The following is a 17,714-nucleotide window of genomic DNA, read 5'->3' as shown; positions in this document are numbered from 1 at the left end:
AAGGCCAGGATGGCCTCTGAGTTGCATAGGCACTTGCCTTCAGGGACTGGGTGTCCTTTCAGAGCCAAGATTGGCTGTTCTTCATCTTTGCATCTCCAACACCTAGGAGAAGGCCAGTGTGATTGGATGGCAGGCATGGAGCTACTAATGGAGAGGATCCCTTGTGCCCCAGAGGCAGGAGGACGGGCAGGGATGGGCAAGAGCACACTGCTGGTGGTCTCGCTCTTAACCCTTCCCTCAAGGTGTTGAGGCATTGAAGAGAGACATTTAGAACTTCTCAAAAGAGCCCAGGAAGAGCCCTAGTCCTGGGTAAAATCTTCCAAAGGGTGTGTGTGTGTGTCTGTGTGTCCGTGACCGTCGTTAACATGAGGTCAGAGCTGAGGACCCCCAAAGGAGAGTAGGGAACCTTAAGATACAGAATCCAGTGGTCACGGGCGCAAGGAAAGGTGCCACCAGTGAGACCTCCATTGTGTTGGCCTGCAGTGGGGCAGCATTGGGTGCTGTCCCCTACCCCTGGGCTCCGGTGTAAGCACAAGGCTTCCCCAGGTCATAGCAAGGTGACCCTTGGCCACTAATTAAAATCTCAGTTCCCTTATCTATAAGGAGGAAATCATAACGATGCTCCATAGGATTGTGGCGCCAGTTAAATGTGATAATGCACAGAAGACACTTAGCACTGAGAAGCCGTTCAGGAAACATTAGCTGGCCTTCCCATTTGTCGTTTGGCTGCCGTGTTCTCGGACTCCAACATAGAGTGGTTATTCTATGGAGAGGGTAAAGATTAATCATCGTGCATGAGTAAGAAAAAAGACTGGGTTGTTTCTACACATCTCCCCATCTGTGGAAATCCAGGCCGAATGTCACTTCTTGTGGGGGCCACGCCTGGCTCTCCAGGGGAGACCTGTTTCCCCCTCCCTCTGTCTTCTAGTGACTACAATACACTCTCCCCACCCACCCCCTCCTAAACAGGGCAGGGCCACATCCCATCTCTGTGTTGCCAGCCTCTGACCCAGAACCTGCATAGAGTAGGTATTTGGCAGATATTTATTGAAAGAAAAACATGTACAGATAGAGGAGTTGGTTCAGTAGCAGATATCTAGGATTACCAGAGGATGAATTTCATAGTCCAGAGAGTGATATGCAAATTCCACCCCAGTGGACCCTCACGTCCATTCCTCGCTGTGTCCTGTGGGCTCCCTGGGTCACTGAGTTGGAGCATCCCGGCTAGTTTTGCCCTCCTTTTGGTCCCTGCTCTGTCTCCCCAGTTCCTGTCCTCTCACTTCAGCAGGCCTCAGCTCAGAGTCAGACGCTCTACTTAGGGACCCACTGCCAGGCACCACAGGCCGCCAGCAGGGCTTACAGCTTGAAGAGGCTCAGCACCAGACTCTGCTACCCTAGGCAGAAACCCCCTGGTGGCCTGCGGGGCGAAGCCATTGAGCCTTCCTTGCCCAGTTCAAAGACAGCCTAGGGACACTAGCCTCTGTTCAGTCCACGGATCAACTCACCAAAGTCATTTTTCCAGCAAAATGGTTTCACAAAAGTTGAAGGCCTTCGCTTGCTTGCTCTAGGCATTTGTCCTTTTCCACGCGAGGGATATTATTCACATGTGCACAAGAATATCATCATTAAACTCCTCAAAGGAGGTGATTGCAGACTTCTCAAGCCCCACATGCCATCAGTTGGTGAGTTTATTCATTCAACTGAGGGCCTGCCATGTGGCTGATGCAGAGGGAGCTCTGTGAGGTGACTTCCAGTGATCTCATCATCTGCCGGAAGAGCCACCTGCTCAGGTCAGGACCAGAGCTCAGAGTCAGGGACCAGGAGCTCACTGATCCCCACCCAACAGCGAGGAGACCAGAATGTCTGAAATCATGCTGATCATTTTTAGAAGTCTGAGGGTGCCATTTTAGTATTTATATGTGAATTTGGCGTTCTATCTTTTGAACATTGTGCCTCAGGGTGAGCTGTTTCAACGTGGTTTGGATTTTTTGGGTCATGAAGGAAAATCAGAGGGCCTAAATGCAAAGGCAAGGAAAAAAAAACACACCCAGAAGAATGCATTCGCCTGGCCTTGGTCATCATAACCTGGAAGGTGTCAGTTGTACGTGTTCGTTGGATTTGGCACGTTTGTAGCCTAGGACCTAGGGCCTTGGTAGCCTGACGGTGCCCTGTTAATACCTAGATTAAGTCCTTCATCATGTATAGGAAACACATGAAATTATGTTTATTAGATATTTGAAATCATAGGGGAGTTATTCCTACTGGATGTTGAGCAGGACTGACCGAAAGAACAGTCTTACATCTTGAGTCTGAAAACTTACAAAGGAAATGGGAAAATTAAAGAGGTGTGGACTCCAGTCCCGGTGAGCTCCGTGACAGCATCCTTTAACTTGGGTGTCATCTTATTCCTCTGTGGCAGGAAGAGAGTGGCCGGATAGGTGATCTCTATGGTCCCCTTACCTCTGCATCCTAAGACTTTGTTATTTTTATGTCATCATTTAAGGAAGTTGGCATAGACCCAGAACATAGCAAGGGAAAACTATTAAAGGTTTGGAAGACTAACCCCCCCCCCCCCAAAAAAAAAAGTTCAAAGAATTTTTTTTAAAGGCTTGGTGGCAATCGTTAAGGCCTGTGACAAATTTTTATGAATTGAGCAGCTTCTGTAATTCCCTCTGAGCACAGCCCAAGAGAGAGGAAGCTTTAATGGTATCAGAAAAGATTTAGGTTACAGGTAGGGATACGAGACACCAGTGAGGTTGCAGGGTTTCCTTATTTGGATACTTTTAAGAAAATAGTAGATGGTTCTCTTTCTGGGACAGTGTGCCTACAGCCTTGCCTAGAAACTGGGAGTGAACTGGATCAGCGTGTCGCAAGCCGTTCACACTGACGTCTCAGAAAGCACGTCCCACGTGCTGCTCTGGTAACTTCCCTGCTCTGTGCTGAGCCGCCGAGCAGCAAGCATCTGCCTTGGTCAGTGAGGAGAGGGTGCAGGACTGAGATTCACCTGCTGCTGAGGTAAGAGCAGGAGCCAGGCGGGGCTGGGAGACGCTGGGGCCTTTTCAGAGGCGGTGCCCCCAGAGAAGGCACATCACGGTGCCTGCTACAGCTCCTGATAACAACCCCTGGCCCCATTTCTAGGCTCCTTTGAAATTCTCCTTCCGGGGCTCTGACTGGTGCATACCCTTTTCTGCACCCTATAGACTAACAGGCTTTTGGACCTTTTCACATGGAAGGGGTGTCATCTCTCGGGTTATAGGCAAGGAAACAGGCCCAAGGAGGCAAAAGGAAGCCTGATATTACATGGACAGGTAGGACCCTAGGTCTCCCAGGCCCCACACTCCCACCAGTTATTTCGGGTATGCTTTCCTTGAAGATGTTTGAATGTATAAATGATCTGGAGACCTTTTTTTTTTTTTTTGCACGGCTCATTTAGATGTTTGCTATTTTTACTTTTTGGTAAGTTTCTGTGCTCGTTTCTTACTCTTACCTAGTCCTTCTTTCCCTCGCAGGCCTGTTTCACTTATTCATTTCGATCTTCAAAGCTTTTCATACTGTATTAACCATTTTGCAGTAAGTGAGCTATAATCTCTGCATCACATTTGAAACCCGACCTTTAACTGTGGGCTTCGTGAAGCCCGGGGCTCTGTAACCCTCCCATCCCTACAGTCCAGCTACCAGAGCAATGCTTTGCACATAGACTCACAGATGATGAGAAAGAATGAATGCATGAACTAATGGCGAGTGAATGGTGTCTGATATTGAGGTAATTGAATTGTAGGTTACTACTGGCCTGTAATCATATTCAGCTTTTTTGAAAAGATCCGATACCCTGAACGTTGGGTGGGGAAGAGTCTGGATCTTAAAGTCCTCGTGGTAGGATGTAGAATGAAGGGTAGCTGTGGATTTTCAAGGCATTAACACCAGAAGCGTCATTGTCTACACCCCAGGGAAGGAGACCACCAGGCATCGAGGGCCTCCACAGCCCAAGCCTGGAGTATCATCCCCTCTGCTTGCAAGAGGTTTGCTCTGAGTCACATCCTTAATGGCTCTGGTAGAAAACAGGAGGCATTAGGGCTCTGCTGGGGGAAGGGAGGCGGGAGATGCGCACTCCCCAGTTGCTGACGGAGCCCGGCTCTGCGTGCTGTGCTCTACACGGCTTCCAAAGCCCCTCAAGTGTGATCAGACCCCAGAGGCTCCCAGAACAACACATTCACTGGATCTGGAGTGGTCTCGCCTGCTGGCTTCCCGTGAGAGTTTACCAGGCCCGAGATAGTGAGAAGAGAGAGCCACTGGGTCCCTGCCCCTGCCGCACTGCTGGATTTTACCCCCCAAGACCACAGAGAGGGGAATCCTATGCTCCGGAGAAGCCCTTGGGCAAATCAGTGTATCTGCACAGAGAACAAAGACAACCTAAAGGAGATTTTGACTTGACAAAAGATGTCATGAGAACTCCCTTTGGGGCACCTGGGTGGCTCAGTGGTTGAGCATCTGGCTTCGGCTCAAGTTATGATCCCGGGGTCCTGGGATCGAGTCCCACATCGGCCTCCCCACGGGGAGCCTGCTTCTCCCTCTGCCTGTGTCTCTGCCTTTCTCTCTGTGTCTCTCATGAATAAATAAATAAAATCTTTAAAAAAAGAAAAAAGAAAAAAAGAACTCCCTTAAATGGCCGTCTGTATTTGAGGCTACTTAACTGGCTTCTTAAAAACACAGTCATCTTTAGGACACATTTTCAGAATCAGCCTTTATGGAAAACTTCGGAATCCCCAGAACATACAGGGATTCCTGCTGGTTAGATGCCCTGCAGTGACTACTTTGTCCCAGGAAGGGGACACAATGAGCCGGAGCAAGGCTTCTTCCTCGTCTCATAGAAGTTTAGCAGGATGGCTTCTTAAAAACTCTCAGGGGTTTTATTTTTGCTTGGGACTCCTCTGTGTTTTATGTTCCTCTTCTTCAGGCAGAAAGGTCTGGCACCAAAGATTGCAATAGGAATGATGTTTTCGATTACACGTTGTTTTGGATTAACTGTTCATTCAGGTGTTTGGAAGTCATGTGGTTTTGTCCCGTTGACGTACTGACACAGTCGAGGTGAAGCTAGGAATCTGGGTCCCGAGTTTCCAGTTTTCCTTTACCCACTGTGTCAAGTTGCAAGGAAAGTAGGACACGCTCAAAAGAGTCCCTTGGCAATGTGATGCTAGGTCACAGATGCCGCCCTGGTCCTGGCAGTTATATAACTGGGCATCGATACAGCGAACCTAAATACTGCCCCGCACACCACCCCCATGTCTCAGGAGTGGCTCCAGCCCGTGAGCATCTCGCTCTGGGCCAGGCCGCCTTTTTCCGTCCCTTCTGTGGCTTTTCATCGTCAGTCAGGAAACTCCTCAGAGAAAATTCAACTTACAATTTTGCATTTATTTTTAGAGAGTGTATTTCCTTCTGTAAATTCTACAGCACTGTGTTCTGTTGTAACCTCCTACCGACAGTTTCCATATTCCAAATTTAGGGAACTTGAATTAGGTGCTTTTATTCTAAGCAGTCATTATCAGAAAACCTCTTTCACTACTGGTCTGGAAAATACCAGCCTCCTCTAAGCTGAGACTCAAAACTCAACTTGACCTCAAGAAATGAGGCGGTCTTGTGGTTTTTGCAATTTGGGGAGGGGGAAGGGCGGTTCTTTAGTTTGCTTCAGTCTTTAGAAATAATCTTGCAAAAGTGAACGACCGGTACTTTCTCTGGCCAAATGTCTTGGGATTTAATAGCTATTGATTTAATGAATGTAAGTGCTTACAGGAAAACTAGCAGCCAAATGTGACTTAGATGAATGGTTTGAGTCTGTCTTCTTAGATTTATGATTTCGGGCAGTGATTCAAAAACAGGGTCTGAAAATTCACCACTGATTTGCGAGAGACCTTAACATGGTTTCTGGGAGGGCATAGTTGGATGATGCAGTCATTAACAAGGGAGAAAAAATCACAGCGGCATTTATTCAGCCATAGAAGGGAGGCAATCCTACCAGGTGCGACAACGTGTGCGCACCTTGAAGGCATCATGCAAAGTGAAATAAGTCAGACAGAGAAAGACAAATATCGTCTGATTTCAGTCCTATATGAAATCTCAAAAAGTTGGGGATCCCTGGGTGGCTCAGCAGTTTAGCACCTGCCTTGGGCCCAGGGCGTGATCCTGGAGACCCAGGATCGAGTCCCACATCAGGCTCCCTGCAGGGGGCTTGCTTCTCCCTCTGCCTGTGTCTCTGCCCCTCTTTCTCTCTCTGTGTCTCTCATGAATAAATAAATAAAATCTTAAAAAAAAAAAAGAAATCTCAAAAAGTAAAAAAATAAAGAAAAATAAAAACCAAACAACTAAAATTAAACATACAGAAGAAGAAGGAATCGGACTTGTGGTTCCTAGAAGTAGATGGCGGGGGCGGGGATTTGGAGGAACATGATCAAAAGGTCCCAACTTCCAGTTGTCTGATAAATAGGTCCTGGGGGTGTGATGGACAACACGACGGTTGTAGCTCGCCTTGCCGTGTGGTTTGCAGGAGGAGCGTTGAAAAGAAATTTTGAGATTGTTGAGTGTGTGTTGTCATCACAAGAAGAGAACGTGTTTCCCCGTATTCTTTCCTTCTTCCTTCTTATGGGACCTGCTCGGGAGAGTGGATGTCCGCTGAGCCTCTTCTGAGGGTATGGAAACCACCCGATCGGGCCATACGTCTTAAACTCACACAGGGATGTGTGTCAGTGATTTCTCAGTAAAACCGGGAAAAACTCAAGGGGGCCGCCCCCCACGCAGGAGCGGTAGAGCGGAACCCAGAAGAAACAGGCCTTCAGGCGCCCCATGCCTCAGCGCGTCCCTCCTGCAGCAGGTTCTCCCGGGACCACAGCCAACGTGCTGCCAACAATTTGCAAACTGAAACCCTCCTCTTGCATCCTTGGGAACCTACCGTTATGGGAACCCGTACCTTCGAGTGTGCGTGAAGTGGGTATAGTTTTTTTCCCAGGCAAGCACATGACTGTGTAAAGTGCCTCATCTTGGATTCCAACCCCGGCCGTATCCTTCTAGACGTGGTGTGACCTGCGTGTTCTTCGTCGCCTTCGCTCCCTGCTTCTCTGCTTCGGGAACATGCTGCCGTTGGCACGTTCAGTTCCATTAGTTGAGGGGTTTCTTCCCGGTTACGGCCCAGTGGCCCTGTTCGTGGTACCTCCGTGGGCTTCTGGCTCTGCTCACCAGCAGCTACTTTTAAAACTCCGGCCTTGTTTGGGGAACTTGTACACAGACAAAGCATTCCATCCCCTCGGAACCTCAGTGTTCCTGCCTATAAAGGGAAGGAGTTGTGATCAACCATTTCCCGAGTTCCTTCCACCTCTAAAAGTTTGAGTTTCCAGGACTTACTGCTCTTTCTGATAGTAGGTGAGACCCTCTCCAGATCGCTATTCGTGCTGGGCCCAAACAACACAGTGTCATAGCAACCTTGGCTGTTGACTATTCCGTCTCCAATTCACCTTTTTTAAAGTTTGTATGTGTGTATTTTAGAAAGAGCATGAGGGTGAGGCATGGGGGGAAGGAGAGGGAGAGGGAGAGAAGCTCAAGCTGACTCCCTGCTAAGTGCGGGGCCTCAGTGCTCCATGCCCAGGGCTCTATGCAGAACTCAATCTCACATGATCTTGAGATCATGACCTGAGCTGGAACCAAGAGTTGGTCGCTCAACTGACCCAGCCACTCAGGCCCTTTTTAAATAAATTTTGCTTTAGCTCTTAAATCATGGAAGGATTTTGGATTTTTAAAATGTGACGGCTGTCTCACTCCATGGCTTCTCCAAGTCGATCTTCCCCATTTATGAATCTCTCAGAAAAATATAGTTATCCAGATGCTCAGGCTTTTCATCTTGACCTACTTGCCATGGTTTAAAAAAATCACATGGTTTTAGGGACACCTTGGTGGCTCAGCGGTTAAGCATCTGCCTTTGGCTCAAGGCATGATCCTGGAGTCCCTGGATCAAGTCCCACATCAGGCTCCCTGCATGGAGCCTGCTTCTCCCTCTGCCTGTGTCTCTGCCTCTCTCTCTCTCTCTCTGTGTCTCTCATAAATAAATAAACAAAATCTTAAAAAAAAAATCACATGGTTTTAAAATAATGCTTTTTTTCAACCTCCCACCCCAAATTCTTTAATTTGAACAGGCCATCCAATTTCTCTGCTAAAGCATTCTCCCTACTTTTTCATTATACCATGATCTTTAGATTTTCTTTCTCACCTAATACTGTAACTCTTTCATTTCTTCTTTGGCCCTGCTTTTGACTCTTAAAGCGTAGTCTACTTTTTGCCTGTATTTGGGATTTTTCTCCCATCTCTTACAGTGCTCTACCATCTAAAACTCTATGTCAAAGGATAGGGCTAGGGGCACCTGGGTGGCTCAGAGGTTGAGCATCTGCCTTTGGCTCAGGGCATGATCTTGGGGTCCTGGGATCAAGCCCTGCATCAGGCTACCTGCATGGAGTCAGCTTCTCCCTCTGCCTCTCTCTCTCTCTCTCTCTTTCTCTTTCTCTCATTGTCTCTCATGAGTAAATAAATAAAATATTTTTTTAAAAAAGGATACTGCTAAGTTTAGACTCAGAGATCCCATTCATTCTTCTTATCCTTAACATTGCTTCATGCTTTCAGGGCCCCTAGTTCGGTGTAGATGTGCCTCAGCTGAAATGAGGAGCAGCGCCTGGCTTGTAGGAGGCATCGAGAAAATATCTGTAAATAAATTCATTTCTCTCATAATCCCATGAACATCCATGAGCCAGGAAGTGAAAAGACACTGAAAAACAAGAAAGGCCAGCCAGCTTTGGGGCTTTAGACCAGATTTTATCAAAGATCTTGTGAACTATGATGGAGGAGAGCCTTCTCATAATGTATATAGGGAATATTTGTAAAGGGAGAGTCAGGCTGGTTTAGTCACAAGGATTTAGTAAAAGGTACAAAGTCAATCAAAGCCTTGGTTTCCTAACACATGAAAGCACGATCTTCCTAAGCTAGGATACCTACCTAGGTTCTCTGTGCCATAGTTTTTAAACCTCCCACGGAGTATGCATGTTAGCTGGCTAATGAATAATTGGTGAGCAGTCGTATGGGAGGACAAAATGAATACCTAACACAGGTGTGAAGGCCTCAAACCTGCATAGGTAGCAAGGGTGAAAAGAAAAGAGCTGAGAATTAGCATCCTGGCTGCTCTTCTCTGTGGCTGTGTGATCTGAGGGATGTGTGCTAACTTCTCTGAGCTTCTGTTTCCTGTTGGACAAAGTGGGAATATATATCTTTCTGCCATCAGATTTCATCAAGGGATATTATAAGAAACACAGAGCTTGGGCAGCCCGGGGGGCTCAGTGGTTTAGTGTCGCCTTAAGCCCAGGGCGTGATCCTGGGGTCCCAGGATCGAGTCCCTGCATGGAGCCTGCTCCTCCCTCTGCCTCTCTCCCTCTCTCTCTCTCTCTCTCTCTGTCTCTCATGAATAAATAAAATCTTTAAAAATAAAAAAAAGAAAGAAACGCAGAGCTTGTGTTTGCTGCATCCCAAGGGTCCTCTCCTTGAGGCCCTGGGTGAAGGCATTTCTATCAGACCTCAGTTCCCTGGCCCTGAAATAATTGGTTTGTTTGGCTTATATAGATAGCATGAGCTGGACATTTTCCTTTTTGCATTCGCTTCTAGAGGACTTGGAGCTCGATTTTCAGCCAAAATGTGCCATCTTAAACTCTAAGTTTGGAGGATTAAAGCTCCTCCCTGCCATTATCTTATTTTTCCCCATACTTATTTCTCTTCCTTAATAATTGCATGATTTTATTCACTCACATTCTTAGGTTTGGATGTAATTTTGTAACCTGGCTCAAATTGTGTTAAGGACAAGGCTTGGTGGGGGAGGAAGGAAGAAAGGAGGGATGGATGGATGGATGGATGGAAGGAAAAGTATGGGAAAAAAAGGAGGGAGACAGAAAGTCAGACAAAAAAAGAAAAGGAAGGGAGTGAAGATGACAAAGCCAGCTAGCTGTTGTCTGGCCCCTGTGCAGTGTAACTAATGTTTGCTTATATAGTTAAGTTCTAGAGTTTTACCTTCCTTCAGAGAGCCCAACAAACCTCTTTAGATACATAAGGTAAATAATAAAATAAAACTTTTATTGATAATAAAACATCATTTTAGAGGAATTGAAAAAACAACAATATCTAATTCTATGACTTTCAGATCATGCTCCCTTGAGTTCCTACTGGTACATAAGGTGACGGGAAGCAGGCTAGTGGTGGCAGGGGGACATTTGGAGTTTTTCCAACCAAATTGTTCTTTTTACTTGTCCACTTTTATCTACGTGTAAAGCTTCTGTTAACAAAGGATCTGGGTGGGGGGAACAAAAGTTTGAAGTTGCTTGTGTATGTACAAGAAAAAACAGTAGGTTGGTGGATAAGAGATGCGGATTTGCAAAATTGAGCACAAGGCATTTCTGGCCTACAGGGTTAAGTGTTAAAACTGTCCCCTTGTCTATGTGGTTGTTGGTTGCCACCGAGAAGAAGCACAGTACTAAGAACATTGTGAATATACAGAAAATGAAATTCATTTACAGCAATATCCTGCAACAATTATATTTTTAAAAAATTAATGACTTCCCTGAAATGCTCGAATTATAGTTACATGTAAAAACACCCCATCCTCCACCCTTTCACCCCCACTCACTCATCCCTTCCCCACCAGGAAATCCAGTAAGCTTTACTGGAACTCTGATTTGGAATATTCTGGTGTGGGGCACCTGGGTGGCTCAGCGGTTGAGCGTCTGCCTTTGGCTCAGGGCATGACCCTGGGGTCGTGGGATCGAGTCCTGCATCGGGGTCCTCCCAGGGAACCTGACTCTCCCTCTGCCTGTGTCTCTGCCTCTCTCTGTGTGTCTCTCATGGATGGATAAATAAGATCTTTAAAAGAAAAAAAGAAATATTTTGGTGTGATTTAGCCAGGAGCATGGAGAATAGAATTTCCTTTCTGTTTCATTCTCTTTCTATCCGCTAGAGGGCAGCGCAAGGACAGGGAAATTAACTCCTTTCTGGGGGAAAAAAAAAAAGCACCTAAAAAGTCCCTTAGGTTCCCATAGATGAATTCTTAGCGAGTCAGGTTCCCTTCCTCCTTCTCTGAATATTTAGAGAATTTGAAAGCTCCCTTTAAAATGATAAAAGTTATCTGTTGGCTTGGCCAAACATATTCATTTTAAATGTGAACTTGACATCATCTCTAAAAAAAGATATTTATGTAAAAACTGAGTGTCATCGTTGTGTTTTGCCGTGTAACACGCGACTCCAAGACTCAGTGATTTAAAGCAACAATCGTTTTATCCCATGTCCTGATTCTGCTTGTTGACGAGGCACACAGCCGGGTGATTTTCCTGCTAGGGTGATGTGACCAGGACTGTGGACATCCAGGGTCTCCAGTCAGCTGGGACATCCAACGCGGCCTGCCCTGGAGCGTGGCAATTGATGCTGGCTGCCAGCTGGGGGCCCAGCCGAGGGACTGTTAACCAGAGCACCCAGTCATTGGCTTTTTCATGGGCCTTGGGTGGCCTACAACATGCCACCCACCGCTCTCTCCACGCCCCGTGCAGAGGCAGACGAGAATCTTTCACTGGCTTCTTCATGTGGCTTGGACGTCTTGGAGAATGGAACTGGGTTCCTAAGAGGGCGCATCCTAAGAATGAGCATCCCAAAAGGAGCCAGGAGTTTCCAGTCTCAGACATGGCTTCTGCTGCCTTCTCAGTGGTCAAAGCAGACACAGGATCAGCTCAGATTCAAGGGGAGAGAAATCAGCTCCGGCTCCTGGGGTGAGGAGCCATCTGTATACACAGGAAAGGAGAAAGTGGTGAGAGCCCACTGGAGACCACCACATGGACGGTTAAGAATAAGGCTATTTCTTACATGTTGGAAAGGTAGTTAGAAATCATGAGGGATGCAGAGGGTTCTTTCTTCATTTAATAAATGAGGATTGCTGCTTAATGTGGTAGTTTAGGAATTAAGATGCACGGGGGCATCTAGGTGGCTCAGTGGTGGAGCATCTGCCTTTGGCTCAGGTCGCAATCCCGGGGTCCTGGGATCGAGTCCCGCATTGGGGTCTTCCCAGGGAGCCTGCTTCTCCCTCTACCTGTGTCTCTGCCTCCCTCTGTGTGTCTCTCAGGAATAAATAAACGAACTTAAAAAAAAAAAAAGAAGATGCACAAAAGTCATTCCTTATATTCTTTTGCTTCTGCAGATCTGTTGCCTAAAGCAATAAAAATGGCCAGAGGATCAGTGTCCGATGAAGAAATGATGGAGCTCAGGGAAGCTTTTGCCAAAGTGGGTGAGTACACCCGGCGGCTCAAGCCACACAATTCTCCTCTTGACTGAGTAGCTTCGGGACAGATTCGATGAAATGGTAACATAAGTAAAATAGGGCAAGTGAAAGGAATACGGTGGCATTGGCCAGAGGAGCTGGGGGACTTAATTTGGAAAGGTCCACTTTAAGAAAATTAGTTCTTTCTCTATCAAAACATGGCCTGGACCCTTTCACACCTGCAGCTCTTCTCATATTTTTTGTCTTGTCTGCTTTCTTTGATTTCCTGGTTTTTCTTTGTAGCTCTAAGCTTGTGACTTATTTTCCCATCTGTTCCTATCAAAGTCCCTTCAGATTCTGCTTCCAGGACCTGTGTCGTGACATGATGACTCACGGTGGTTGGGAGCGACACCGATGCCCATCTCTCATAGACACGGGCCTCCCGTGAGACCCTGGCTCTTGCATGGGGTCAGGCTCTGACCCCTGAATGACTGCCTCTCCCGCGCACTCCCCTCCCATCTCGCCTGCCCTCACCTCCTCATCCCATTACCTACGTTGGGTCAGCACGTCCTTGCCTTGCAGATACCGATGGCAATGGGTACATCAGCTGCAATGAGCTGAACGACCTGTTCAAGGCTGCTTGCTTGCCTCTGCCTGGGTACAGAGTGAGAGAAATCGCAGAAAACCTGATGGCTACAGGTGATCTGGACCAGGATGGGAGGATCAGCTTTGATGAGTTTATCAAGGTGAGTACCATGCAGATACAAGGAGATGCATCTGAAACTTGGAATTTGAAAAAAAAATCCAGAAGTACCTTGCCACCCTCCTTGCTTCAACATCATGTATTCCCCCTTTTGTGGTTTTCTTGATCACTTGATTGGGTTTCTTAAAAGTACACTATGTTGCTGCAGGTTTTTCATGGCCTAAAAAGCACAGAGGTTGCCAAGACCTTTAGAAAGGCAATCAATAAGAAGGAGGGGATCTGTGCGATCGGCGGTACGTCGGAGCAGTCCAGTGTCGGCACCCAGCACTCCTATTCAGGTAGGCGGTCCCCGTGGGTGTGGAGTGGAAGTGGGGCGGCTGCTGGCATGAGGAGAGCCTGCGGGTGGGTAGTAGGAAAGGGGCCACATGGGAAGAATCTGTACCTTCTGGGGTTACAGATTCTAAACCTGGTGTTTACACCTAAGACAAACCAAGACAACACGAGTTTATTGACTAATTCTGATCCTAATTCGCAGTCCAACACTGGATAGATCTCAGTAGTATTTAAAAAATACATTAAGGCTGCAAGAACTCTTTTGTGAATCTTACGGATAAAATGAACTACTCGGGCTTCTATTTCCTCCAAACTTCATGATTCTTCTAAATGCCTAGTCAAAAAAAAAAAAATTGTATTTTCACTGACTTGGAAGGAAGTTGTATGTTTCTTCTGAAGGCTGCCGTCCAACAGCCTTAAGGGAAATTAAAAGTTCAGACAGGGTGGTGATCCAGCAAATCCCAAGCTGAGTTCTTCAAAACATTAGCTGATCTGAAAAGTAAGTCCATGGTTGAGTATGGTTGGTAAATTGTGAACACAATGTTTAACCTCTTACGCTTAAAGCCAGAAATTACGTAAATAGGCATTATGAGTCTTCAAGGCAGTGAGGTGCTGTGCAGTGCTTCTCAAACTTTTGTGACTCAAGATTCTTCTGAGGGGACCCTATGGCTTTCAGTGATACGCTGTGCCGGGCTGTAAGGCATAACTTGAGGGGTTTTTTTGTGTTTTTTTTTAAAGATTTTTATTTAATTATTCATGAGAGACACACAGAGAGAGGCAGAGACACAGGCAGAGGGAGAAGCAGGCTCCATGCAAGGAGTCCGACGCAGGACTCGATCCCGGGACCCCAGGATCATGACCTGGGCCGAAGGCAGACGCTCAACCGCTGACCTACCCAGGTGTCCCAACTTGAGGTTTTATTAAAATTTCCCAAATCAACTTCTGGCAGCTTTACTGATAGGAAAGAAAGATTATATCACAAAAGATTTTTTTTTCATAGCAATTTCGTTATAATTGTATCAAGAAACTCAAAGATATTACAGGGGATTATCTGTGATCATCCCACATTTAAATTGGCTGGGCTAGAGGCAGCCTGAGTTTTATCCTTAGCATTAGATCATCTTCAGATATAAATTATATCTAAAAATAAATAAAAATATCTTTATTATTTATATAAATTTATATGTGATAGTTACATATGATCTCTCTCTCTCTCTCTCTCTTCTAAATATGCCTGGCATATATTTTATGACCTGGAGTGAACAGAGATTCTGTGCCTATTCCCCAAGTCACCTGATATTTTTTTAATGTCAAAAAATGTGAGATGATAGGGTAAGGGACCAGATCATATCTCAATGTCTCTCCTGGGCATGACAATCTGAGATCTATGTGTATAATTCGGTTTATGAAAAAATAAAAATAAAAATAAATAATTCGGTTTATGTCAGATTTTCATTTTGCAGATAAGTCATTTTTATCATTTACTTGCAGAGGAAGAGAAGTATGCTTTTGTCAACTGGATAAACAAAGCCCTGGAAAATGACCCCGACTGTCGACATGTTATTCCAATGAATCCAAACACGAATGATCTCTTCAGTGCTGTCGGGGATGGCATTGTCCTTTGGTAAATAACACTTCCTCCTTGGTTTCCAAAGGTTTCCCTGGAATTTTCTGGAATACTAAAAATTCATTGTATTATCCTAGGCCAACTTCCTTTTGGTGCTCAGCTGGATCTGAAATGCTTTCTGGACTTGTACTTAGCAGATCCTTGGAAAGCAAACTAATTTCAAAAGCAACTTATAATGAGAAATGTAAAACTAGTATTTCTTGGTTGGAGGAGAGGGATGCACAGCATAGAGACACATACAGATAGAGATGCAATAATACAAGGCCTAAAGCAATTATTTTTGGACTATATGCCATTTGGCTTCATCTGAACATGACCTACCATGAAAATAGATAGATTGATAAAGGCAGCATGAGAGTTGAAGAAATCCAATGCAAATCCTTAAGTAAAGGGACTTTTGAGTAGTACATACCAATGCTGAGGACACCTAGGAAAGGAGGAATGTTTTTGTCTGCAGAAGACCTCTACACACAGATGGTCATGATGGTGTCTTTGAAATGCTTCGGTGGCTCTGGCTTTAGTGGCTTCTAATGCCACTGTGAGGCATGGCATTGGTGAAGAGGCTTGAAATGCCCAATCTCAGGTGGGCACAGGAGTTGGAGGGGAAGCTGGGTAGACGAGAGACCTAGAACCCCCCTCCCCTGCTCTGAGCAGAACAATTCTGCTTTCTAGTATTTTATTTATTAGAGTTCACCCTGAGATTTCATTTTAAAAACTTTCAACTGCCAAAAAAAAAAAAAAGACATAAAAAATATAGCCTACGGGATCAAGTCCTAATTCCCTAGGTTGGCACCCCACACACTCCATCATCTTTCCTCAGTCTCCTTCTAGCTTTACCTCCCGAGACACCTATGACTCAGGTACCCCCCAGGGTACTGAGTGAGTGGCTGCGTTAGTAACTGAATGTACCAGCAACCAGACTTAACTCTTCCCCATACACATCCTGCTTCTAACTGCAGCTGTGGCTTTGCCTTTTATTTTTCTTTTTGAGAACACCGTTCCGCATCCTCTCCTCCTATAGAAATCCATTTACACTAAAGGTTTCTGGTCTATTCCACTCCCTCAGTGGTCTCTCCCTTCACCAGATTCTTTTTTTTTTTTTTTTAAGATTTTATTTATTTATTCATGATAGAGAGAGAGAGAGAGAGGCAGAGACACAGGCAGAGGGAGAAGCAGGCTCCATGCACTGGGAGCCCGACGTGGGACTCGATCCCGGGAACCCAGGATCACGCCCTGGGCCAAAGGCAGGCGCTAAACCGCTGAGCCACCCAGGGATCCCCCAGATTCTTAAAGCACATATTTGCAGTACTTTGGGGGCCATTATAATGTAACTTTTCATATCCACATATTTTATCTCTATAATTGCACGATAAGCTTTTCAAGAGCAAGGTCACTACACATGTTCTAAAGTCACCCCTGCCTCCCATCATCTCCCAGTGGTGGGCTTCTAGATCACCAACAGTTTCAGCTTTTTCAAATCATGATTTATGAGTTTGTTTTGCCTGAATTGCAATAAAGCATCTTTTATTGAAATATATGTATGCACACACATGACAGAGGTATGGAAACGCATCTTTAAAGAACACCACAGAAAAGGCAGTTGCTTACGAACTGTGAGGAAGAAATGTTAATGCTGACTTCTCATAAGAACAAATAGCCACAGTCGAGTTTACTGTTCTTTGAATTTGTTATTGTTCCTTTGGATTTGCTTTTTCAACTTCCTTTCTTTAAATAAGATGGAGGTGACCTTCGGAAATTTATTGTCTGTGCCCCATTGGAGGTCAAACGAATGCCAAATGAGTAAAAGCAGTTCTTCATAGATAATAATAGCTTACTTTAGACATCTGGTCAATGTATTAGACACCTAAGTGGGTGAAATTTCTCAAGTTCTGATACAACAGTGGCTATAGCAAGATATAAAACATTTTAGCGTCCGCCTAGTTGAAAGTATAGAGTTCCACCAGGAGTCAGATAGAAACGTAGACATTGCATAAGCTCAGAAGTATACAAGTAGTCACTTCTACGGTGGGGACAATTTTTCACAGCTGAGAAAGTGACGTACTCATGAAGGATGTGCCTTGGCTTTCTACCCAGAATTTCCTTTTTTTTTTTTTTAATATTTTATTTATTCATTCATGAGAAACACACAGAGAGAGAGAGAGAGGCAGAGGCACAGGCAGAGGGAGAAGCAGGCTCCATGCCAGAGCCTGATGTGGGACTCGATCCCAGGTCTCCAGGATCACACCCTGGGCAGAAGGCAGGTGCTAAACCACTGAGCCACCCAGGGATCCCCTCTACCCAGAATTTCCTAATATGCTCAGGAAACCAGGATGATTTGGCACCTCTTCAGGTACATGAATAAAGTAAGGTCTTTATTTCCTGCCTCAATTTATTTATTAGACTTCAGGAACATTAACCTTTCCCATAGAGAGTTTGAATCTAATCAGAATTGCATAACTGATCTTGCTTCAAAACCCTGGATCACACAGCTTATATTGCCATCTCATTTGCTTATGGTATTGCTAGAATTTAAATTCAATGTCCCTGGACTCTGTTATTCAGAAGCCAGCTTTCCTTAATTCACTTGCTTCTTTTTCAGTAAAATGATCAACCTATCTGTGCCAGACACAATTGATGAAAGAACCATCAACAAAAAGAAACTCACCCCCTTCACCATCCAGGTACACTCTCTCTCTGTTACCAAACTATAAGGTTGTGCTTGGGATGTAGGAGCCCTGGAA

At 45.5% G+C, this 17,714-nt stretch overlaps 1 protein-coding gene across 6 annotated transcripts in view; it reads left to right on the top strand.

Moving 5' to 3' along the window:
• Nucleotides 1-17,714, top strand: part of LCP1 (lymphocyte cytosolic protein 1) — an 83,577-nt gene that overhangs the window by 39,208 nt on the left and 26,655 nt on the right. For 5 of the 6 annotated variants that reach the window (XM_041731301.1, XM_041731306.1, XM_041731302.1 and 2 more), the window contains 5 exons: nucleotides 12,251-12,337; nucleotides 12,893-13,056; nucleotides 13,222-13,351; nucleotides 14,838-14,970; nucleotides 17,573-17,654. In XM_041731301.1, the coding sequence (XP_041587235.1) occupies nucleotides 12,274-12,337; nucleotides 12,893-13,056; nucleotides 13,222-13,351; nucleotides 14,838-14,970; nucleotides 17,573-17,654 (573 nt within the window). In that variant the 5' untranslated portion in view covers nucleotides 12,251-12,273. Of the gene's footprint in view, nucleotides 1-2,899; nucleotides 3,016-12,250; nucleotides 12,338-12,892; nucleotides 13,057-13,221; nucleotides 13,352-14,837; nucleotides 14,971-17,572; nucleotides 17,655-17,714 lie in introns of those variants that run through there. The other variant, XM_041731305.1, reaches the window with a different exon arrangement.

This window comes from Vulpes lagopus, chromosome 16 (assembly GCF_018345385.1).
Source record: "Vulpes lagopus strain Blue_001 chromosome 16, ASM1834538v1, whole genome shotgun sequence".
NCBI classification, from domain to species: domain Eukaryota; kingdom Metazoa; phylum Chordata; class Mammalia; order Carnivora; family Canidae; genus Vulpes; species Vulpes lagopus.
Note: the sequence above shows the minus strand (reverse complement) of the source record. Positions and strands in the feature narration are given on the sequence as shown.